General features: G+C 46.7%; 1 protein-coding gene across 1 annotated transcript in view; it reads left to right on the forward strand.

Annotated features, from left to right (window-relative positions):
• The first annotated feature begins 7,832 nt into the window (after positions 1-7,832).
• The window catches only part of CHSY1 (chondroitin sulfate synthase 1), an 80,483-nt gene continuing 62,589 nt past the window's right edge, over positions 7,833-25,726 (forward strand). The window contains exons 1-2 of the mRNA XM_074880536.1: positions 7,833-8,098; positions 17,040-17,535. Of these exons, the coding sequence (XP_074736637.1) occupies positions 7,833-8,098; positions 17,040-17,535 (762 nt within the window). The remainder of the gene's footprint in view (positions 8,099-17,039; positions 17,536-25,726) is intronic.

The following is a 25,726-nucleotide window of genomic DNA, read 5'->3' on the forward strand; positions in this document are numbered from 1 at the left end:
TGTTGTCTTAAGCAGAATTCCTTGTGTTGATGAAATGGTAAGGATGGGTTGATTTAATTCAGTAAAAACATTTTAAGAAATAAATAAGCAGGTCTGAACTGAGCATATGCTAATCTTTCTCTGTGTCTCAAGACTTGTTTCTGGCTGGGACTGGGGATATGGATTTTTGCCCAGTTCTAAGATTTATTAAGACGTATCCAGTGAGAATGAAGTGACTTACATATTTCTGGAAACTTCAACCTTCTCTCTTTTTAATTTTAATCCTCAAGTCCCTAAGTTTTTCTTGATCAGACACTTCTAGGCTATTGAACAGGGTGGGAGGAAGAACCTTCTGCGGAAGAACCACAGAAGTTTGTAGTTTGTAGAAGTTTGGTGGCTCGCAGCCTGCACAAGCAGAGGGAAGGGTTTTTCTTCTGACTTCAAACAGAAAGCTCTCCCTTGACCACAAACAAGTATGGAAAGGTGGTTACTTGTTGCTTTAGAGCTTAAGAGCAGAGCATGCAGAAGGCATTAGGTGAAAGTGAACTATGTAATGACTCCATTGTTCCTGCTTTGGTATGAATTCCCAAGAACTTGAATTATGAAAGATCATATTAAAAAGCCTTCAGGAGATTTTTTTTTTTTTTTTTTTTGTCCCCCCACTTAAAGCAGTTATGCAAGAAGCCTCTTGCTCTACTGATACAGATGTTCTGGAAATATCTATCTGAAAGAAGATAGCTAAAAAATGAAGAGTTAATGCAATGCTATTGAATTGCTGTATAATGTTATTTAACCACTGAAGAGTAATCTATTTTGGGTATTGAAAAATCCGAAGTCAAGCAAGTGTTCAGAGGCACAAAAAAATCCTGAAGATGTTAGTTGCTTGATAAATGCAGCTAAGTATTTTTCATTGCTTTTCAGATGATTTATATGCTGGAGGAACAAAGTTTCTTGTTTTCTTTAAATTGCAGATGAGGTCTAGTTTATGCATAGTTCTCTCAACTATTCATCAGGAGGTACTGAGCACTGGAATTAAAATTGAACAAAAAAAACATGTTGTCACTCTCATAATATTTATTTGGCTTTATTTATCCTTTCAAAAACATTGTGAAATGAAAGAAGGCTTTTAAGAGTGATAGTGCATACTTAGTTGTTTAAAAAAAAATGTTTCTTATACTGGAAATTTTTGATAATGAACAACAGAAGATGGACTTGGGGGAGTGAGGGCAAACGGGGAATCTGTTAGCAGAGCTGTTCCTGGAGTTCCAGGTTTACCTGTGTGTTAATCAGAGCTCAATGTGAATGAAAATTATAATTACACCCGTATCTGCAAGGAACTGCTCTCCTTGCAGAGACTGAATACAGGTATGAAATGTTAGTACTAACAAATCTAATCTGCTGTGTTTTGTGCAGTTCTGCACTATTTTGACTCAAAACTGGAGACATTAGGCTGTTCTGCAGTTGCTGTGTGCCCAGCCTGGTTTCCTTCTTAGGCTGTGCTGATAATCAGCTCAGATGTTTAGCTTGGGGTGTTTTTTCTCGGGTTTTGTGGTTGTTTTTTTTTTTTTTTCCCCCTCCCTAGGCAGATGACTAGTGAGCGTTAGCATTCAGAGTGCTCTGTGAATGAGGATGGTGTCCAGCGTGGCAGTGTCCTGTACGTTTTACCAGCAGCACTATGGTTAATGGCTGCAGTTAAACCATCCTAAGGCCGTCCTTCATGCCTCCTCCAATCAACCAGGCAGTTCTCAACTCTGGCCATTGTGTTTTTTCAAGCCTGGCTGCACATCAGCACACCTCTACATCAGATCAGATCCCTCTGGATGATTTTTGCCCTCCTACAGGCTAAAAAGTGACACCTTTTCGGGGATCGGCTTAGCCAAGAGTGAGGCAGAGCGTGTTTCTGTCCACGCTATCGCTGAACACTGAAACTATATAATTTCCAACTGTAGAAAAAGCCGGTCTAGACTTGGATGGGATGAAGACTTGGGTTTGTTTTTTCTTCTTCCCCCCCTCTTTGGAATGAAAGCTTAGCTTTTGGAACAGCTCTGCAACCACAAAGGAAAAGCATACGGCTGCTGGCTGGGTGGTGTCCTGGCCCAGTTGCACCGTTGTAGCTGATTTTTGTGTGAGCTTCCAAGCCAGCTGTTCCAAGCCTGACACACACCCTGCCCATATTCCCAGCTCCAGAGCCAGCAACTTCAAAAACTTCCATCAGTTTTTATGAAGCAACCAATGGCTGCAATGCAATAGGTCTCCTCAGCTCCATTTTGGTGGTGGACATACACGTTTTCATTGCAGATTTCTGTTGCGAGGGGCTGGCAGGTATGCAGCTGCTGCTCTGATGTGTATTCTTTTTTTCTGTGATTGTGTTTTGAAGTGCGTACCTGTTAAAAAGCACTTTCAGCACAGAGCAAGATCTCCACTGATAAATTATTAATTTCATTCCTCCCTCTGCGTACCACAGTTTACTAATCAAGATTCTTTCTGTGTGCTGCTTACTGAGGTCGGCTTCGGAGCTCGTACCATGGGCAACAGTAATGTAGGGATGGCAGGGAAAAGAACTTAGAAAATTCTGTTTAAAGAGAATGGAAGGAAAATGGATATACCTGGAATACTAGGAAATACCTGGCCTTTCAATCTAGTCCTAGCGCTCTGTTGCACGCATTAAAAGGGGGAGTTACTGTTAGGCTGGCCTACAGGGTGCGCCTTCAAAAAAAACCCAAACCCCAACCCCAACCTGGGTCCTAAAGCTTTACTTTATCACGTACTAGACAGGGTAACGTTCCCTGTAAATTCACCTTACTGCTTCTTAGGTAATGTGATTGCCACTCCATTAGCTGTTCTGCTTCTTAGGTATATTACATCTTGCCACTTGCTTTTTAAATATGTGTTCTAGACTTTTTCAACGGTTTGTTGACTCTAGTCTGGTGGCAGCATGTTAAAAACGTATCGCCTTCCCCTCCGTGATGCCAAGCTCAAATGCATCGATGCACCACGACAGTGCTGCTATCACCACCCAGCCGATGAGAGCAGGAGCCCAGAGCAGGCAACTGAGGAACTGTGCAGGGAGCAGGAGGGGGTTGCATCCCCTCGCACCCCCCAAAAAGCCCTAAATCGGGTTGGCTGGCTGGGAAGGCGGGGGCCAGGGCAGCCCTTCGGCCCCGGAGCTGCACTGCGGGGCCGGGCCGTAGGATGGCAATGTTGGGCTGGCTTTTCCAGCAAGGAGTAACCGGTGACATTTCTTTTTTATTTTTTTTGTCCTTTGAACGGGCATCTTCTGAGTGATTCAGCTGGGAGGAAAGGTTGGGACTGATCCGTGGCAGGACCAGAAGAGGATGGGGAGGGGAAAAAAAAAAAGTGGGTGCTGGAGCCGGGGAAGGAGTTTCTGCATCATTTGGGAAAATGCAACGGTGCTGGAAATACTGTGACAGAGACAAATGCTGCTGGTTGCCCAGCTAGATTTTTTCCACCGTGAGTCTGTTACCTTGAATATATGAAGTATGCTCATTTTCCAGTGCCTGGGTAGTTTTTAAAGTATCAGTTTAAGTACTGGAACAGTCATAATTAAAGTTTCTGGAGCACTGGGGAAATAGTTCACTTCTTTAACTATTATTTTAAAATATGGTAAAGAATATATATTGTAGAAGGTATATCCTGTAAGTATTAGAATGGGCTCGTCACTGTGGAAAAATTTGAGATCAAAATCGATGGGAAAAAGAAGTGGTTATAATGCAAGATAGTCCTTTCCTCTATGGGGTAGACTCTCCTGTGTGGAAGAAACTTTTTTCTTTTGGTGTTAAGCTTCTTTACTCCAAAGGGACGACATCTATTCTGTATGCACACAAAACAGCTTGCCGCTTCAAGGATTTGGCTTTTTCATCATTTAAAAATAGGATTACTGTTTTGTTAATCTGATTATGAATCTGAACTGTGTGGGCCTGTCAAGGGGGCTCTCGCCGGCTGGTCAGGGTGCTAATCTCACTGGAGTGAGTGGGCTGGGAGCACACATGACGTGCATCCTCTTCAGGTTTTGGAGAGCCCTCAGAATATTTCCTCAAGCAGTCCCACATAGGATAGAAAACATGCTGCGTAAAAATGTGTTTATGCTTCTGTATAGTGTTACATGAGAAAAATGCCATGCCTTTTAATATATAGTAGCCATAATATATAGTGCCAGCTATTTATTGAGACTGAGCTGTATTAATAGGGGAAGGCACTTAAATGTGATTATGCAGTATGACCTTTCTCTGCCAACCAGATTAAAAACATTCTCTAGGCAGGTAATGGCAGGGTTATAATTCAGATGGAAGAATTAAGCCATGCTGTTTTCCCTTAATCTGCCTTTTTTTTTTCCTTTTTTTTCCTATAGTGGAAGCAACAGCTGCTCTATGCAAAGACAGGGGAGGGGGCAGGAGCAGCAAAAGGGGCATTTGCCCACCTAACACTTTGGAATGTGAGTTTGGTGCAATAAATGAAATAAAGCGAGGCACTTTGGTGTGCTTAGGGAGGTTGTGTGAGCGTCGCAGCGTTGCCAGGTGCTACCCCCACTTTACAGCTGGATGTCTCGGCCTTGTAGCCGGTGGTGGGATCTCGCGCAGTGGCAGCGTGAACTCTGAACGTGCCTCCTCTCCATGTGAAATCCTGGCACCAAGGAAGTGCCCCTTCCTTCTCCTGCCCCTTCCCCAAGCGCTCTCTGCTGAGCCCCTGCACGTGGCGAGGTCCAGAACTGTAATTGCTCTGGAGGTGCAGGGAGGTGGGAACGTGCCAAACGAGAACTCGGGGCAGAGGGAGATCTAACGCTGCTCCGCTTCATCGTTTCCATGTGTGCTGAAGTCGCACGAAGTTTTCAATTCTGATGACTAACTTCTTTTCTTTATGGGAAGAAGCCAACTGACGGCTCCTCAGCCCCAACCCTTCTCTTTTTTATTGCCTTTTAACCACGCTAGCTCTGCCTTTTCCTGTAATTCATAGGCCACAGTGGCTTTCCCTTGAATCAGGAGATTTTTACTGCTGATCCGGAGCACACTGAGAGTAATCACGTTCCTGCTTATAGACTTGCCACATCTCCCTCTCTTGGAAAGGAGTGGCCTTACTTTTTATTTTAGCTCGAACATCTGTTGGTGTCCTGTATTTCAGGACCTGATGATTGGGCTTGTGGGGAGAGGGGAGAAGCAGAGTTTGATGAGGTCCCTTTTGAAGAAGCTGTTGAAAGTGGGGTAAAAGATTCACATGTGCAGAGTGGCACACACTGAGGATAACTGCACACTTTGCAGAAAGGGATCAGGGTACCAGTAGTTAAGAAATAATAGTGAAACATTGAACATTGCAAATCCAAGGAATTAGAAAAGAATTAAGTAGTGGTTGGGGGGGGCGGGATTTCCCTATATGGAAGGAATGGGGAGTATAGCAAAAAAGGTTTTCTTGGTATAAATAGTGGTTTGGGATTATTTTACTAGGGAAGAACTGAGGTGGATCATGGGTCCCGTTCCCTGGAGGAAGGTCCCAGAAAGGCAACTTTGTGCTGGCTTTGTCAGAGCAAATGTGGGGCTTCCAGCCGGGCACAGCCCTGGGCCTGCCTGGTGCCTCTGGGGTGGGAACGCCTCCATGCCTCACACATGGTCAGTCTTGGAGGAGCCCTTTTGGGGATCTTCATCAACCTCTTTGCCTGGTAGCACACATGAAGCTGTTGGGAAACTGTTAACCTTCACTGCACCCGAGCTACTGCTGCATTTGTAACTCTTCCTCAGTGTTTTGCATCTCTCAAAGGCACACGGCCTTGGCCTCAGAAACTCTTCTCACCTTCCAGCCAGCTTTTGCCAAGCGATGGTGCTCCAGTCCTTCCCTGGCTTTACCTGCCTCCTGTCTGTTCCAGCTTGGGCTTTTCTTCCTTTCTCTTCCTTTTGCCATTTAGTTCTTCTCTTCCTCTTCCCATAAACATACATCTTGCTCAATACTTCTGTGTTCTACTCGCGGGCAACCGAAAGGAGACCTCCTGCTCTTCTTTCCTGCTAATTGCTCGTATTTCTTCTCTTGTTTCTATTTATATTTACTTTTGTTTAATACCATAAATCGTGGTGGTACTTTCCCTGTGTTTTTTGTTGCTCCTGACACTACAAGAGTTCACCGGTGCTGACCTTTGTCTGAGGACTGGACCATCACAAGAGCAATAAAACCCACACAAAAGCATTTTTTTCAAGACGTCATCGAGTTTGTTAGATAATCAGACTGTGATATTACCTGCTAGTTCCCAGATGTGTGACAGTTACTAACTGGACAAGGATCGTAAAAATCTGTCATGTATGCCTCTCTGACTTATTAATGTACAGTATTAATTTGGTACAGCGTCCTCTTTTGCAACAGTTCTTGCTCAAGTGCAGGCTGCTGTTATGCTAAGACTTTCTTCTCAGCTCGTTGTGGATGACCCCACAATATAAATAAAATTTTAAAGTGGAAAAGACAGGCAATTGGAGATACAAAAGTGGGTAGGAAATGGAAGAAACCACAATGATAAACAGAAGATCAGTGGGCTGTACTAGGTATGTTTCTTCTGTAAAGACTGCAGGGGTTTTTTTCCTGTAAAATGTCAAGGGTTTGGGACTGCAGTATTTGAAGCTGAAGCACTCTGTAGATGAAACGCACCTGGAGAGTTAGTGCGGACAAAGAAAAAGAAATCTTCAGCTGGTACCCCTACCATCTTCACTCTGTCCAGCAGTCATTATAGCCTCTGCATGGAAATAGACTGACCTATTTCTGGTCGGTTTAATTAGCAAGGTGGGAAAAAACGGTAGAGCTGCTTGTGCTTTCACTCCCCCTGGCACCAGAGCACGTGCGCCATGAATGCATCAGTACCAGGCGAAACCAGGACTGGAGGGTTCTCTTCAGTGCCGTGCCTCTCCTCTGGTTCTGCACCCACCGTGAGCTGAGGCAGCGCAGGGCTGGGGCTCGGGCAGGAGCGACCAGACCATGCAGAGATGGAAATGGTGCATTTCTGGCTGCAATGTGAGCCCTGCTGGGTCTCTGCGGGGATGGGTGATGGACCTCTGCCACCGGGCATGGGTGCCTGGTGCCTGTCCTGGGTCGGGGCACCAGTCTCCCAGTGCCTTCCTGTCCTGGTCTGAAGGGCTGGGCTGGAGTCCCCAGTCCTGGTTCCTGAGCCAGGGTCCTGTCCTGGGGTCTCGGTGCAGGGTGCTGGGCTGGGGTCCCTGTCTTGGGGTTATGTCCAGGCTCTCAGCCCCTGACGCAGGATCTGAGCACCCGTGCTCTCCTGGGCTCCCATCCCAAGATCTGAGCACCCATGCTGTCTTGGGCTCCTGTCCCAGATCTGATCACCCGCGCTCCCTCTGGGCTCCCGCCCCAGCCTCTTGCCCTGGGCAGCCGGGCCGAGGTCCTGAGGTCCCCGGGCGGGATGCTGGGTGCCGCTCCCTGACCCTGGCGGCCCTGCTCTGGGGTGCTCGCTCACGGAGCCGGTCCCTGTGCTGTGCTCCTGCCCCAGGGTGCTGCTCTGGGAGCCGGTCCCCGTCCCGCGGCCGCGGCCCGGCTCTCGGGCCCCCTCCTCACCCCCGGGGCGGAGGGGGGGGGGGCGGTCCGGGGGCTGCTCGGCGGCGGCCCCGCCACCCCCGCTACAGCCGGGCGGGGCCCTCGGCGGCGGGGCCGCACACGGCGCCTGTGCCGAGGGGCCGGGCCGGGGAGGCGGTCGCCCCCTTCCCCTCCCTCCCCTCCGCTTCCCGGCCCTGCCCCTTCCCCCATGGCGGCGCTGGGCGACGCGGCGCGGCTGGCGGCGGCGGCGCAGCGCGGGGCGGCGGCGGCGCTGTGAGGAGCCGCGCGGGGCCTGCGCGGCCCGGCGCCGGGCGGGCATGGCGGGCCGCGGCCGCCGCGCCTGGCTCAGCGTCCTGCTGGGGCTGGTGCTGGGCTTCGTGCTCGCCTCCCGCCTCGTCCTGCCCCGCGCCTCCGAGCTGGCGGCGGCGGCGCGGCCCCGCCGAGCCCGCCCGCAGGGCTGCCGCCCGCCGCCCGCCGCCGCCGCCCCGCCGCGCCGCCCCGGCCCGCCGACCCAGAGCTTCCTCTTCGTGGGGGTCATGACGGCGCAGAAGTACCTGCGGAGCCGCGCCGTGGCCGCCCACCGGTGAGCGGGCGCGGGGGGGCGGCTCGGGTCGGGTGGGCTCGGCTCCGTTAGGCTGGGCTCGGGTGGGTTCGGCCATGTTCGGGTGGGCTCGGCTCGGTTAGGCTGCGCTCGGCTCTCGGCACCACCGTTTCCCCTGAGGAGCGGCTGAGGTACGAGTCCCCGGGCGGGAGAGTCTCCCCGATCCCCGCCCCCCCCCCCCCAGCTGGCCCGGGGACCGCTCGCCCTTCGCCGGGGCAGGTGTGAACGAGCCGAAGGCGGCCCCTCACCCGGCTCTGCCCTCACCAGCCCGGGCTCCGCTTGGGCTCTCTCCGGGGAGCCGGGCCGGGCTGTGGGGTGAGGGCACAGAGATGCCCCGAGCTCTCCCCGGCTGCCCGGACAGCTCGGTGGAGACGTGAGGGGTCGAGGTGAGACACGTTGACGCTCTCGCACGGTCCGGTTGAGCCGGTACCTGGCAAATGGACCGGGGTGGGGGGGTCTCGCCTGAGGGTCAGGCAGCTCCTCCATAGCGAGGGGGCACCTGCCACCGGTCACAGGGTGAGATGTGGTCGTCAAAGTGCTTCCCTCAGTGCTTCCACCTTGGGCATGGCTGTGTCCGCTGGTGCAGTCCTTGTCCGCTGCTTCTGAGGAGAGCCGGCAGCCTGATAATCATAATAATAATCATAAAGTTTGGAGACCGCTGTAACCCCCTGGATAGGGAAGAAAAAGACCACTGCGCCAAGCCGAGAGCATGTGCTTAGGAATGAGACTCAGAAAACGCATCTGGGAACAAAGAATAAAATCAACCTCTGCTCGCCACAGCCGTGGCTGAGGCTGGACCAGGTAGCGAAACGGCTCGAATGGGGAAAGTCAGTTTGGGTGAATCGGTCCGAGCGTTGGGTTGGCGAAGCGAGTTCAGGAGCCAGGGTCCCAGAGCCGTGTGTTTATTACCTGAGCACACCTATTTTTGGAGCAGGGGCAATCTTTGTGCTTTGCACCGCGTGTGCCGCTCGCCGTAGCCTGCGGCGTGGTTTCCAGCTGTAACTGGGTATTGCTGTGAGCGCCGCGTGCTAACGGGACTTCTGTCCAAAGCCTTGGCAGCATCCAAATAATCATCTCTTCTGTGAGAGACGTGTCTGTGGCTTTGGAGAAACTCTCTGCTCCGCTGAAATATGCTTATTGCTCCGGCGTTCACGCCAGCAGGCAGTGCTGGGAGGCTGCGCGAGAAGCCTGCTTGGGAAATCTGAAAGAGTTAAGAGCTAAAATGTCAGCTCGGGTATACCCCGGCTCCGATTGAGCACTGCACAGCCAGTGCCGTCAGAGGAGCAGCCAGGAGCTCTGGGGCGGATCTTTCTCTAACAAAACATCCCCTTTAGTCTTGTGCTAGAACAAACCCTTCCCCATCTCCTGCCTGCCCAGGCTGAAAAGTACTTGGCCCTATTGGCCAGTAAGAACAGGATGGCAAAACCGTGTATGATGGAGCATTTCCTTCTCCTCCCCGTGCCCAGCTCTGGTTTCGGGAAAGGGTAGCTTTCTTTGTATCAGCATCAAATGCAGTAAAATTGCTTAATTTGGGCAATCTGAAGCATATTGTCCACCAGCAATGGTTTTAATGGAAACTTAATTCCTTCTTTCAGCAGTAGATCTGTAATTAAGTTGCAGGGAGTGTGTGATTGATGCTTTGAAATGAGTGAAAGAATCTGTTTCTCCAGGGTTACATATTCTTCTTCACCGTGTGGGATGGAGCATTTTGGATTGCAAATCTCATGAGCCGTGTAATTTACATTTACATACAGAAAGGCTGGAGTCATGTTGGGACATCACGTAACAGGTTTTATGGCAGAATAGTTTGTCTAGCATCCATTGGATTTTGTGTCAGGAATTCAAGAAAGGGAAATTTATCACAATATTGTCCAGAGGTGGGTGTTAGTTGCGGAGCATTTCACTTTGCTGATGTGGGAAGGATTCTCGTCCCTGGCTTTGCCCGTGCTTGCTGAACAGTCCCGTGCTGTGGGAGAGCTGGGTTTACAGAACCAGATTCGCAACATCTGTTCACACAAAAAAATGCCTAAAGATGCAACTTAACAAATCCAGCTAATGGAATCGGGCTCCTTCAGCCCTCAGGAGATCTGAGTATCGCTTTTTACTGTACCGCTATTTTGGTTTAACCTCTAGAGATGATGTCTGCTCTGGGAGGGGACAAATAAAGCAACCTCTTAACGTTGCGGTAGGGCTAAATGCATTTTTCTCACCTCTGTTGGGTGAGCTGGTGACTGGAAGACATCTTTGGGGAGAGGTGGGGAGGGGACAAGAGGAAGACAAACCTGAAATCTTAAATGGCTTTTGATTGCCATGAAGTACTCAAGCAGACAATTGCTGGGATTACTACATTGACAAAGCATCCTGGTGAGCTGAATTGCTGGCACAGCCAGTGAAATGGGAAGCTGCTAGCAAGGCATTCCCGGGGTGGCAGCGTGTGCAGAGCCTTGATACCAAGCTAGCCAGAGCTGAAAGGAATTAGGGATTCAGAGGCTGAATACCTCCAAATTGCTGTGGCTCAAAGGCTATTTACAGACACAGCTAAAAGGGACCGGAGCGGAAAGCATTTGCTGATCCTTGCTGCTGTGAATCCAGATAGGGTCTAACAAGAGGGGAAGCAATCCACTTCCTGAACATCAATCATGAGCAAAATGACCACTGCAAGGCAAAACGGGCCTGCTGGATTTTCAGGAGACGCCGGCTCTTTGAAACAGTCACGGTTTTGTAGTCTGCGAGGCAGAGAATAAGCTTTAGATCCACAGGTTTTCGGAGGGCGGATTTGTAGCTTCAGCAGTTACTGCATCTGACAGCCAGGTTAGCAGAGCTTCCCTTCCAGGAGGCCGGTGAAATGCAGCAGCAGAAACTGCGGTGTCACATCAAAGGACGAGAAGTAGTCAGGAAAAGAGCCGTGCAGGAAGGAGTTAAGGTATGGCAGGGGTTCAGGGAAAGTGCAACAATATGTGCTAATGGTTTTACAATTGAGGGGAGTTGTCCTAAAAGAGCTGCAGGAAGGACAAGATGGGAATAAGCAGTCTCCCAGAAGATTTAAGTCTGCTGTCTCAGGAACAGAAATATCAGGCAGTTAAGCCTTTTTTTTTTTTTTTTTTGCATAGCAACTACATTTCCTGGGAAACGTGGCAAGAGACTAGCGTGAATGCAGTTAATGGCAAGATGTCAGAGGTTGGCCTTCGGCAGTATCTCTGCGGGAACACAGCCGCAGTTCTCAGTTTTGGGACAGTCCCCACGGCACCTTGAAGTGCCACGAGGCCACACACATGAGGACCCTGCGAGGTGCTGGTTTGCATTCCTAGGCTCGTGCTAAGCCGTCCTGCTCCCACAGCTGAAGGGTGCCCTCCGGCCGGCTCCGTTTCAAACGTGCTGCCACACTGTTCGTGGTCACTTATAGGAAACAGACTGCACTGGAATCTAAATACCTGAGTGCTTGGAAAAGCTTAAGTGAAAGGCAGCCAGAAGGATTTGGGCTCTAAAGGAGTTTGTATTATCTGTCTAAGCCTGCACTAGCTGCCGCATAAGTGTAATACAAAACACATTTTTGTGCTTCTTTTAAATTCAGAGCCTAGGTCGAGGCTGTTGGGTGGTATTTGGTTTTGGTCCTTTCTGGTTGCTAGTGAGGGAATATGATGGAATGTGGAGTGTGCGCTCTCGCTTCTTAGGAGGAGGTCGTGTGAAGTGACTTTGAACTCCATGACAGCTGATACATGTTTTTCTTAACATATTGATCATACCTCAGTATTGCAATAGTGAGAACTTGGTGTGTCCTGCTGTTGTGTCCTCTAGCAGGAGTATGATGTACTTGGGCTTTCCGAGCAGTAAGCAGTTACCTAAAATTTGCAAGGATGCTTATGGAACAGTATGAAACAAATACAGTGAGAGCAAGTGGCTTTGATGCATGGGGGATAAGGAGAAGTGAAGTCACCTACATACCCCAAAATAACCACATGGCCCAAACCTCTGGAGCAGTTGGGCCTTCGTCTTAGTCTGACCCCCTGAGTATCTATCTGAGCCTATGGATTCATTTCTGTCCCTCTTTCCACAAGGAAGGTGGATGGATATCCATGGACAGAAAACTGACATCACTTTAAATTGGAGGAGTTTAATTCAAAGGACTCTTAAGGAGCTGTGGAAGCTGCTTGGGTTCTCCATTAAAGCTAGATACCAAGCTGTCCTGCAAAAATTTGAAAGGAGTTCTCCCTCAAAATCTGATTTCTGTAATGCAGATCTTAACTGACAAGTTCTTTTAAACCTATCTGGAAATTTTAAAACAACAGCTAGTTTTTCTGCCCTCCCGGTATGGTCGTCTGCAGTACCATGGCAGGAGCAGCGTGCTGGTTTCCGTGCTCAGTTCTCCTGGTTAAGCTGTGGTTCGTTGCTTCCCCTGTAGCAAGCACTGCTGGAAAAATGGGACCTTGAAGAACCGTTACACAAAACTAGCCCTAATTCAACATGAAATTTAGCTGAACGATGTATTTGGGGAAATCAGTCTTTTAGGCCCATTATCTTGCAGACTTCTTTGCAAATTATGATTTTCTTCAGCATAATTATATGAGATGACTATTTCTGAAAACTTTAAATGGTTTCTCTGATCTCCTCTAAGGGAGTTTCCCAAGCTGCAGACAAAAACCAAATACATTTTTTGTAATCGTCTCCAGTTTGGATCTCTACAAAGGGAGCACTGTCTGCATAACCCCGCTGACTATGCTTCTGCTGAGTCTGCAGAGCTGATAACAAAGCAAGGTAATACAAATAAATAATAAATACTGAAAACTGGAGATAAAACATTCTAGATCTGTGCTTCTCCTGCTCCAAGCTATGCTTTTTAAACTTCTTTTTAAATGAAGAAATGACTTTATGACAACATTAGGTGACTATAGTAGTGGTCACATTTTAGAAAATACTGGGGTTTTTTAATGCTTGCTTTGTGCACACAGTTTTCTGTATTGCATGAATACTTGTATTAGCTGTGACAAAATCTTTGCACTCAGTTTGCTTGTGACTTGCTCAGAGTAGGGTACACCTAGGATATCCAGTGTACAAAACCAGTTAAGGGATGCTAAAATTGCCTTGGTAGCCACCAATACTGGAGCAGTCCTAATGTCCTCTGTGAAGAGGCTTCTTCTAAGGAAGCATTACCGAATTTTTCTATGTTTGTGTTTGTTTAAATTGCACTTTGATTACCTTGTCAATGCCAGCTTCTAGTTTGTTGGAGTTATGTGCCCTGCGAACTGAGAGAAACCAGGTCACACACCGTTGTGCATGTTTTCAGCGCTGCTCCTTGGGGAAGGTAATAGAGAGCCTTGCTGTCCTGATTCATGCACATCCTCCTGTTTAACCGAGCAGATTCAGATTACACGGAGGAGATAAGGTTGGGATCTGTCAGAGCAGTTCAGTCACTGGGTTTTTAAATGACCAGTTCAGTACACGTATCAGTTGCATTCAGAACCTGATATTTCTCTCTGGACAGAGTGGAAGTGGCCTGAAGCTGGCTGAGGCCACCAGCGATCACTGCAGTGGAGGTGGGCTCTGCAGGTGTTGATACAGAAATCTGGTGGCAGAAATGTGACTGCATTTCCTTTAAACAGCCGAGGGTGACGGGGAGCCCTTGTGGGGGCAAGGAGGGCATCAAGTTTCGCTAAAAATATTTTCACTTGTTTTTATTATCAAACATACAGTTCATTTGCAGATGCAATCTTGACCAGGAAAGCAATGTCAGCTGGTGGGAGTGGGTGCTGGTGGGGCCACAGAACTAGGAAAGTGTTGAGACAAGAGCTCTGTGCCTAAGGAGCAGAAGGGATCAGGTTGCTGCCCATAACCTGAGAGCAGACACGGTAAACTGGACCGGAGGTGGGAGGACAGGCGAGAAACATAGCTGTTAACACACTAATTTGCAGAATCGCTTGTGATTGAGCCAGGTCTGATTCTTTTCGATGTCAGATAAAAAGTTAAAAGTAGCTTTGATCAGAATTCATCCCTGCATTTACCAGTCCTTAGTTCTGCTGATAGCTGGGGTCAGAAAAATGTACTTACAGTTCATCTTACAATCTGTGGTTTGGCTTTTTTGGCTGAGTGCAACGACGTGTTTCCTGAGCGAACTGTTCTTTCTGTATTCTCTCCCCAAAAAAGGGCTGCAGTGATCTGTGGCTTAGACATAAGGAGCAGCACATGGTGACTCCCATTGTTTCAGCCACTGCCGAGCAGCGCTTGCGTTGATACAGACACTCAGGCAATTTTTCGATGTGGGAGCATATTTCGTCTGTCTGAGTTCGAACAAACATTCAAAGCCACAGTCACAAATAACACGGCGAGTTGTCTCATCCTAGAAAATGTGTTGCCGCAGGAAATGAACAAAGGCTTAATCAAGCTGTGCTGGGGCACGGTCGATGTGAGATCCCAAGGCTGAAGTAACATTGTGGTGCCGACCAAAGTCGCACACTGATCCTTGGGTGTGGTTAGCGTTAGGGCATGGTCCTTCTGTCTGTGTTGTGCCCCCCATGAATGCAGGAATCTGTCTCTGATTTAAAACAGAGGTAAATATGGCACATCCATGTAAAGATGGGGTTAAACTGGCTTTGAGTAGAGGGGTTTAATGCAGTACGAGAACTGGGAACCAAAGTGCCAGGGTTTATGGATGCACATGCGTTTTGTTTCCTCTCCATTGAGTGGGAATTCTCTTTACGATATTTAGGAGGGTCCTGAGGTGAGTGCACCTGGTTGGAGAGCAGGGAGTAAATTTAAACCGGGAACCAACAGAGGGGTGGTGGCATAAAGCAGAAATTGCCATAAGACTTTAGCTTATAACTTCACCTGGTGATTGTCTGGAAAGTGTCCTGGTGCACCCGAAGCTGCATTGGAAACTGGTCAGAGTGGATGAGATAAGCTGTATTTCTCAGTAGCTTCTTCTGCCTTTTCTTTCTATGAGATTAAAATTTGAATGCATCAAGTACCTTTCATGAAGAAGTCTTTTAAACTTAGGTTGGGAGTTGATAGGGGAAGAGCAATGGACCATGTAGTCTTTTCATTCCAGACCAGATGATTTGGTTGTGGAGCGTGTGTGTCAGAAAATAAACATCGGAACTTCCTTAATAGTTAGTGAAAGTTCAAGATATGAGCACGTCTCACTTAAAAACAGGCAGTTTTCAGTGCTTTAACAGGATGTGACTTTATAACCAGTAGTCCTGTGCATTAATTGCATCACTGATGATTAAAGGCCTCATTACCTCTGTTGTGAAGTCAACAGGAATGTTTCCATCGGCTTTACTCTGTGCTCTTCTGGGAAGTTGGGATCTAAACTTTTTCTATGAAATGCTACCCATGGTAGTAAGAAATCCAGAAGACAGAGCTTTTAAAGTAATCGGGCAATATTCATTACACAAAGCTGAATTAGTGTGGAACTGTTAAGGTGTTGATGTTTAGTTAGTACTAATTAAATACTTTTGCATTTCGCAGTGGAACTTAAGGAATAAATCTTCTGAGATATTTTTACATTTCAGACTTTGTATGGTAGCTAATTCTGGAGATTTCAAATTTCAGATAGTCTGTACTGCCCAAAATCTGCTCTGCTTTTGGCAAGAAACCTGTGTTGAGAGGCATCTGGTAAAAGTGAGTGTTGCATTGAGGGAGTACTGTGTCCTTAACCTTGAGAGTGTTTTCACATTCAGCTTTGAATATAGGTTGTATTTTGTGCATAGTCGCCAAACGTAATAAGGAAATATTCTCCCCCTATATAAAAAGCGGCAAAACCTGTTGGTTTATCAATGAAAATAGTTTTCTGTGAGTTTCTGTGAAGGATACGTGAACTCTGCTTTTTCCCGGGTAGAATTTGAGAAAATGGTACTGAAAGCTTAAAATTCATAATTTTTAGGGCAAGGCTGTAACAGCTACGTGATTGAAAATCCTCCCTGGAGGAGGTTAAGTGTTCTGCAGTCTGCCTTGAGGAATCATCCTACATATCTTCCTGCAATGTAAGTGACCCAGTTTGCCCACGCAGATGGGTTGGATTTGGCAGAGAGAAACATGGAAGGTGTGGAGCAGATGTCTGCTGCTTTGCACGGAAAAGGCTCCTCTTTTGTGATGTTCCTGTCTTACTAAAATCTGGTCTGAAGTGTGCAGAAAGCTGCTGGAGGTGTGGGTGTTGGTTGCCCCAGGTCGTCTGTTGGGATTATGTTTTGCCGGCATCTTTTAGGACTATTTTTCTACTAGTCCTTTGCTGGTATGGGCAGAGCCATTTGAGGTTACTGTTGCTACCATGCTCTGTGCTTCTTCGGCTGTCGCAAACAGGCAGAAGCATTTTTCTTCTGTCAAAGCCCTACATGCTTTTTCTCCACGTAGCATCTGGAGGAGTTGCTGTTTGGTTGGTTTCCCACAGGATACCGATTCCTCACAAGTTCATGTGAAATTTGCATCTGTTTACTCTCTGGAAGTTAGTACTTCTGAACGCACATTTGAGCTTTTGAGGGGCTTAAAGGGAATGGAAGGTGGATATGGTGCTGAATAACTTGCAGGGAAGCTTTGGAGGCATTAAATCCAGTAGTACGTGAATTGTTTGTCCATCTTGGCTCCCTCTGGCTTCACTCTGTATTTTGTGACCAATAGCTGTTAGACCAACACTGAGTGTGCTTAAGAAATCCTGCCTACTACTAGTGAACTAATACTATTGAATTATTTTTCTATCAGATAGAGATATAAAATGATATTCAGATGCTTATCAGAATTTTTTGTGTGTTGTACCAGTTCCTCAGTGTGCCATGTGAATGTCCTCGTTTGCGTGGAAAAAAAATAATGCTTCAAGGCATTTAAAGAGAAAATTTGTAAAGCAAATGAGGTGTAGTCCCTCTGAGTGGTCTCTGGTAGTGCTCTGCCTGCCTTGGTTTGCATACTTAATTAGTCTTTATTGTCTTTTTCAATCTAGAACTTGGTCCAAAACCATTCCTGGCAAGGTTGAATTCTTCTCCAGCGAGGGTTCGGACACCTCTATTCCCATCCCCATTGTGCCACTTCCAGGTGTAGATGACTCTTATCCACCCCAGAAGAAATCTTTCATGATGCTCAAATACATGCATGACCACTACTTGGACAAATACGAATGGTTTATGAGAGCTGATGATGACGTTTACATCAAAGGGGACAAACTGGAGAACTTCCTCAGGAGTTTGAACAGCAGCGAGCCCCTCTTTCTTGGGCAGACTGGCCTCGGCACCACAGAGGAGATGGGGAAGCTGGCGCTGGAACCGGGCGAGAACTTCTGCATGGGGGGACCAGGAGTGATCATGAGCCGGGAAGTCCTGCGGAGAATGGTGCCCCACATTGGCGAGTGCCTGCGAGAGATGTACACCACCCACGAGGACGTGGAAGTGGGAAGATGCGTACGGAGGTTTGCGGGAGTGCAGTGTGTGTGGTCCTACGAGGTAAGGACGAGGGCATGGAGAATGAGGTGTGTGTTTTGGGGGAGGTAGAGGAGAGGGTGGGAGAGGCTAGCAGCAGGGGATTGCTGTTGTATGGCCATGCAGCTGTTCCTCCAGAGCTCGCTTCCCTTTGCAACTTGACCATCCTGACCACTGTAGTTTCCACATTCTTTGCTTCCTACAAGTGTCACCCTGGGAAAGACCTACGCAAATATGGAAAAGCAACAGTAAGGAGGGAAGTGGAGCCTGACGTTAGGCACATTGGTGTGGGGGGAGGAACATTCATCATTTGTAACAGATATGTTTATTTAGACAGAGAGGGAATAAGTTTAAATCAAAATGGCCATGGGTCCCTGCAGTCTTGACTGCCAAAACCTCTTTTATCTTCTTCAGCTGGGTATGTCATGGTGTCAGTGTGAAAGATAGATGATACAATTACCATGTTTCTTACTGCAGTTGAAATGTGCAAGGCTGACACATGTTTGCCCTGACAGTGACAGTTTTTTCCCAAACTACAGCCATGGCAGAGATGTCTCGTGGTGGCTGGCACTGTCACCCTGGGTGCTGAGCTGCCTCCCAGCCTGCCCGCAGCCCAAGTCCGCTGCTGCTCAGGGGACTTGCTGGCAGCCCCATCCTGCAGATGACGCCTGCTCAGCAGCTCCTTGACGTCAGCAGACACAAGCCACCACTCTTACACCGAAACTCAGGGTCTGCCCACACTGATGTGACTGTGAATGTGGGGGAAAAAAATGAGCGAGTCCCCAGCCTGCTTGTGGCAGAGTTTCCTGCTGCTGTTCCTGCTGGATGCTGGGGGCTGGTGGCTCCTCCCAGAGCCGACGGGGGCTTCTCCAGCCCGGGTGTACTGGCCTCTTTGAAGTGAGTCCTGGGTGTTTACAGACTGTCTGATTGAAAACACCTGCTGGGCTTGAGCTGCAGTTTCTCCTCTAGTACCAAAGAAAACGCTGGTGGGTCGAGGGAGAAGTTGAGGAAGAAGAGAGGGTGAACAGTTTATCTTTTACACAAACATTTGTGACTTGTACGCAACTATTGCTTTGTCCTTTTATGAGATGTGGTAAAGAGGGGGGCGGGGTTTGCTCGTGTGACGGAGTAGCTGTGGTCACAGATAGTGCATCTGACCTGCTCTTTCACTGGCAAAGACTTGCGTTAAACTTTTGACACTGAACGTCTGCCCCCAAAAGCTGTTGTTTCATTTCAGTTCACAGTTCAGTGATGGGAAAGCCTCTGAGGAAGGGGAAGGAGTTTCCAGCTACAGTAATTCATTCATAACCTTGTGTGCATAAAAGCTTTCTGGACTAACAGCGGCTCTCCATGTTCCCTGCTTACAGACCTGGAACTAGGTTATGTATTGTCAGCATCATGATTAGCTGTTCATAAGGAGTCAGTAACCTTTTCCACAGCTTTTAGCAGCATAAAATTTTTACTCTAGATATTCTGAGTTGAAATAACTTCTGGTGTGAATGTCTGTACCATGTGGCATTTGATAGCTTACTGAAGGTCAGTGTTTTGGTCCTACTGAAACTGGCAAAGACCTCCTAAATTCAGTATGATCAAATTTTGGCTTGAAATGACTAACAATAGCACACACCTGCGTTAGAAATGCTATCTGACATAATTAGATTGGGCTTTTCTCAAAATTAGTTTTATTTGATCAGCTTCTGTCGAATTATCTGTAGTGCTGGATTCTCCGAAGTGGCATGAATTACTTAAAAATTGGTTTGTGTGAAGTGTATAAACTGTAAGATGTTCAGAAGTAACCTGTGAGTGTGAGATGTTAAGGCTCAGCTGTTTTGGAGAGAGGGAAGAGTTTCAGTGAGGTAAGCATGCTCCTTCTGCAAGGAACAGGTCTGCTCTCATTTAGTTGAGACTTTTCAGTTTAAAAACTTGTCATGTTTTCCTTATTTTGATCTGGTCCTCTCATTGCCCAGTCAACTAGATTAAATGTGCCTGGTATTTTATTTAAGATAAAGCAATAGCTGTGTGAAATAACACAGCTGTCATAACAGCTGTGTTAGGAAAGTTTGGTGTAAAACTGACATTTTCCATGTCTTATATGTTCATGAACATCAAGTAACAGACCACTGTAAGTGGACTGCAAAGCATTGTATTTCAGTGAGCTTCTGATGGAGCAAAAAGTTTATCTGTGCCTGCTCTGCTGGAACACAGCCACCACGTTCTTCACAATTCCCATCAAGAGGGAAACAGCAACATCACGAGGCTCAGCAAACAAAACGACGCTTGGGTCTCAGAGAACCAAAACCTCAAACTTCTTTTGCTTCCTGCACTTCCTATTCTGGGGAGTCTCAAGTGGCAGCACAAACGAAGAGCTCAGGTCTTTGCAGTCACCCCCCCGGCTCTTTGGTTTTCCTTCTTAGCATCTCAGACATGGAATGCCCTGCCGGACCTCAGTGCGGGTGTTTTTTTTCCCTGCACTGTTCTCACGGTGGGCTCTATGCCCAGAGTCGTTTTACTCATCTCCATGACTGTCACTGCCCCCTTTCTCTGATTTTAGGATCCCACAATGTCTTTACTGTGCTGCTCATCTTCCCTGTCTTTGGCTCTGGTGGTGTGCCCAAATGCATCTCCAGGCCCGGCTCTGTGGGTTTTTTTCTGCTCGCAGCAGTCTGTTTCAAAACCCTTTTTTTTCCCCCTTCCTGTGTTTCTGTCACTTTGTTGCTCTCTGTGGTGCCTCTTAGACCACTTCATTAGTGGCACCGGTTATTGCCCGTTTCAAGACTTGCAAAGATTTGTTCGTGCTCTTCCTGCTGTCAGGAGCTTTTCAGCAAATACAGTAAAAGAATTGACACCATGATTCTTTGGACTTCCTGTTTCATCTTATCCCAAAAAAGAGGCAATAAAAGTTTGTGCGAGCTTGAGGAGAACTGAAGCTCAGTGGGCTCTGGGGAGCTTTGTCTGACACACCCAGGCTGCTGCTTCAGGAGAAGTTTGCAGCCCACGATGGATTTTAGGCTCCTGTGACCGGGCTTGTAGCTGTTGCCTTACTTGACACAGGTCGAGTGAGTCACAGATGAGACATGCCTCCTAAAATGTAAGTTCTTTATGGCAAGGATTGTCATCATTGTAAAAACAAACCCGAGACTGTTACTTGTATTTGGCAAATAGGTGGAGCAGCCAAAGCAGTAAACTGGAAGAAAAAAATAATGAAAAGAATGGAGCAGTGAAATCTCTTTAGCTTACAGATAGGAGCTTGACAGTTTATGAAGCAATATAGAGTGCAGTCCTTCCTCTTGAAGAGGACAGAAGGCTTGTACTGATCTTGCTAGGAAGTGATTCTGCATTTCTAGTGAACATTGGTATTTTGGACTTCTGGCACACTGCTGAGTGTTTTTCTCAGAAAAAGCTTACATATTTAAGTCTCCTTCCTTCTCTCATTTTTTCCCACCAGTAGTTCTTCTAGTTCACCTTGTGTGGGTCACAGAGACATGCTAGTTTTGTTTTCTGGTGCACTGCCATGTGGTGCCATGCATGGTCTTGACTGTTCAGCCTGAGAACAGGTTTCAACTTTGATGACAAGCCATCTCATTTGTGATTTAAACAGTCCCAACGTATTGTTGATCTCAGTTTTCATTTTGCATCTAATGTTTCCTTTAAATGCATCTGAATTACGAAGCCACTGCTCTGCAGCTTAGTGTTGTTTCAGCCTTGTTTTGTAGCTGCAGCTGAGTATTGTTCTAATTTGTGTTTAATATCCTCACCTTAAGAGCGCTGGTAACTTTTATTAAAGCTCTTTGTAGCTGCTAGAAATCAAGGCAGTGCTGATTTATATCTCTTTAATTTCTTCAGTAATAAAACCCTTTTGACACACACTGCTTTCAGGTGATACTAACTGCTTTGTGTCCTACAGTGCAACAGAAACAGCTGGATCCAACGGAACAGCTTATGCTACTTAACTACTGGTGCAAATGCCCAGATGTTTTGTCTGTTTTTTGTTCGTCTGTTCTTTCTTTCTGTCTGTTCTGATTGAGGTAGTGGGAGAAATTAGCTAAGAAGCATCAAGTGTGTCTGAGGAGGGGGCACTGCTTTCCTCCAAACTAGCAACAAGTATTCTTAAATGTCCTGAAGTGAGACAGGATTTTTTATTAATATACATGGAAAAGAAGCTATGACAAAGGGAGCGATCACATCAGGAAACATGAGCATGAAGGAAGACTAGGTCCAACCTTTTGGGCATTGGCGAGGGAAAAGTAGGGCAGTGGTGACTAGGGATAGTGGGGGCCTTCTGGGAGAAGGGGGATTTGAATTAACGTTTTGTGTGGTCTTTCATCTGCAGTAATGGAAGATAATTGCTAATCTGAAATTCACTGAAGTTAGGAAAGCCCTTAAAGTGCACATTATATTTGCCAAGTACATTGGCAGTGCCAGAACATACCATTTCTGGAATGGACTCTCCCATGGGCAAAACTGAAGTTTATGGTTTTCTGTAAGATAGCCAGAAGTCAAAAAAAGATAAAAGTCCTGCAGCAGTTGATAAGAACTGAAAGACTGGGGACAGATGCAACTGTTAACTGCTAACCTTCACTTCCCTTGCTTTATCCTCTGAGAAAGAACCTTCCTTCCTTAACAAAAAAGGAGATCCATCCTGTTTGTGGTTGGCTAACGTATTGCGCGCAGTGACTTCAGCAGCAAGAGCTGTACATCTCAGAGCAGGGCAGGATGGGGTCTGCGAGGGGGTGCTTTGGGCAGGGTGCTCTGAAGCACCTCGGTTCACTGTGGTCTGTGCAGGGCAGTGAGGCTGGACCGTGATGTTTGGTTGCTCTTGCTCTGTGAACGCTTGCCTTGGACTCCAGGCAGCAAATGTAAGACTCAGCTTGTCTTTGCGGTGGGAGCATCCAGCAGCACCTCTGAAATCAGATGCACTAATACATGTATGTTGTCCTGGCTTCAAAGCTTGTACTTTTTTTGAAGTCAGAGTGTAGGAACTTAGACAGCAGCAGATACCTTACCTCACCATGTGTGTGTAGCCCATTGCATCTCTTCATTCAAGAAACGTACGGTACAAATTGTGTGTGTGTGCGAGAGAGAGGATACAAGCATGTCCAGTGTTTTAGGGTGGATGTTTATAAATTGTCTTTTCTTAAGCACTAAATTTTATCTTTGAAACACTTCAGAAATGTCTTTTTGGCTTCAGAGTAAGTTGGAAGTGGGTAGCCATCCGTTCTGGGGACGGATGGAGATCGAGCTTCATGAAGGTAATGAAAAATTTTGTCAGAAGACAGACAGGTAAGACTAGAGAAGAGCATTATCTGGGCAGGGAAGGTGGTATGTGGGGCTCAGTGTGAGACTAAAATACATGTCTGATGTGACAGGGAGTCTGAGACAACAGTGGGGGAGGCAGTGTGGTATGACCACCGTAGTCTAATTTTAGTAGCAATGTTTGCTGAGGAGGAGGGCAGAGAGGTCAAAGGAGAGAGTAAAGGCTGTAGTTTGGGTTTGTGAAACCAAGGTGTGGGTTAGGAGGGTTTGAAATAGGAGACAGATCTCAGATCTGCACCCAAGTCTTGACCTAGGTCTTTCACTTCAGAAAATAATTAAATATTTGAGAACCAAATATTTCAAGAGGGAAGACTTGACATCACTAAGGCATTTCTTAGTGACTTCTGAACTCAGGTTGGTAAAGGTTTCTTGTTTGTTGTAAAAATCAAGAACTACTTTGTATATAGCGTTGTGTTATACCAAAGTTACTTGAGTTTGGATCTCACTGACTTTCTGCTGGCCATCATTTTAAAAGAGGAAGGCTGTGTGATTTGTGCTTACACAGACATACCTTTCCAGACCATAGAGACTGTTTGAGACTGACCTAGTTTTTGTGAGCACGCGGTTAATCTGTCCCTAGTTAGCTGGATGATTTGATCTAATGCCTAAGCTGAGGGTTGCCGAAATGGGGACTTTGATGGCATTGTGCAGACTCTAAGGAAGCTTCAGCCATGAATCCAGCAAACAGAAGTATTGCTTTTTTCCCCATTATTGTCTTCTTGAAGTACGGTGGTTCGGTTAGAAATTAGGATCTGTGCAGCCTGTTGAGTTTAGGGAGCCATCAGGATTAGTTGTTATCTTGTGGACAAGTCAGGAAAGGCTAATCCTTCATTGCATGACAGGACAAAGACCTCTAATAAAATAGCTCATCATCCCAGTTTCTTAATTAAGGCACACAGAAGATGCTTGAGGATTTGAGTTTGTTCTCTTAAGCAGCAGTGGGGATAGGCAGAGGGAGGTAAGTCTGAGACCAGAAGCTTTCTAATGTATTTTTCTCTTCTGAACTGATGGGAAAGCCATCTTTCTCTTGCAGGGTAGATTCCTGCTTTGTGGCTTGCTGGAACTCGGTACTTGGAGGAAATGATTGAGTGGTGTTTTTTTTTTTTTTTCTGTGATTAGACCTGCATGCTGCACTGCTTCTTGGAGGTGAATCCCACCTGACTGGAGACCTTGGAAGGACACGGTTAAATTGCAAACCTAATCAATATAAAACCCAGTAATACCTGTGTAGTCAGTTATCTCCCATGGGTCAATTATGTCTGACCAAACTTTGAGTTGGCAAGTTTCCTCTTCCATTTTATTTAATGCTTATCTCTGTATATAAAAGATGAGGGTGGAAGAATAAACCACTTCATGGCTACCTCTGTATAAACAGAATCTCTGCAAAATGTCCCATGTGACTAGACAGTAAAAAAATCACCCCTTAAAAATTGTCCTTCTCAGCTGAAGTGGACATGAAGTGTTGTCAGCTGGGGCTCTCATGAAAATTTTTAGCTGATCTATATGTAGAGGGTAACTGACCTGGATGTTTGGAGTGGGAGGTTAATTGTGTAAATTTGGAGAGAATATTTGCTGTTCTCCCTTCAGTCTATTAGAGCCAAGTTCTGTGCGCAGCTTAAAGCGCCAGCAACATGGAGGTGTCAGAGCCTATAAGCATGGGAGAGAAAAGCCAGACTTGTTTGGTGATGGGAAATAGAAATGAAGTGCTAATGTGGGGAAGGGGCTTAATATAAACTAGTTGAGGTCACTGAAGGGGTGGTAGAAACACTTCAGCTCAAATGCTTTCAGTGCTAGCTGTATTATACTTGGAGTATGATGTTTTGAGAAATACTTGGATTTTTTAAAATAAAACCAATTGAATTATTACAGAGAAGAAACAAAAGGTGACTCTTTTAAACAGATGGATATGATGGGTTTTGATGTAATATCTATGTTACTTTTATAAAAGTAATTTAGTATAAAACATTATTTTCTTTTGAGCTTTGAGTGAATGAGCACAGATAATTATCCAGAGTTGCTTTAGACAGTGGTTACAGCCAGCCACATAGGCGTGTAGCACTACGCTGCTGTGAAGGCTTTTCTTAATGCTTTTGGAGAAAATACTATGTAGCAGTCTAACTCTGCCTTGACGCAGCACTGAGCGGCTGCTCTGTGAGCATTTCCCGACTCTCTGGGCTGACAGGGCACAGGACAGGCCAGGAGGATGCATTTGTGATCTATACAATTATATTTTGCCAGTTCATCATGTTTGCAGTCACTGGTATGCTGCTGGTGCTGGGAGATTTATTGAAAAAAAAGCTGTTAACACCAGGTGACTCCTCACCTCAGCGCAGGAACTACCAATTCCTCTTTTGCTTCCCAGTTGCCAACTCCTAAAGTCAACTGTCCTTGGTGGACTTTGTGGTCCCCCAGTGCTGACAAGGCGAAAGATGGCATTCAGTGTGCTGCCGTGTTTCTTTTTTTATAGTTTGCAGCTGCAATTACTAATGAGAACGGCGTGTCTTGAGTCTTCCCGTGCATTATACCCAAGTGGACTTAACATATGTCAGTAAGGAGCTTGGCTTTTTGGGCTGTGGTGGGAGAACCATAGGTTTATGGATGAACAGCCAAGATGCAAGATGACAACCTGCAACGCCCAGTCCTCGCAGCAGGCAGGCAGGTAGCAGTTTAACTCAGTGCTCTGTGCTGTTGTCTGATGGCTCTGCGGGTGGTGTGAGTGTGTAATCTGACTGCACGGAGGATTAATTGTCGGGGATTTGTCTAACCTCATTTCCTGTAGACACCTCCTGGCTGAAGAGCTGCTGCTGCTGCTGTTTGTGTTCTAAAACCATCTGATTTTGAGCAGAGAACTTAATTCTACTTTACTGGACTGTTGCACCATCTTTAATTGATCCTTAAAATG

This window comes from Strix uralensis, chromosome 11, assembly GCF_047716275.1.
Source record: "Strix uralensis isolate ZFMK-TIS-50842 chromosome 11, bStrUra1, whole genome shotgun sequence".
In the NCBI taxonomy this organism is placed as follows: domain Eukaryota; kingdom Metazoa; phylum Chordata; class Aves; order Strigiformes; family Strigidae; genus Strix; species Strix uralensis.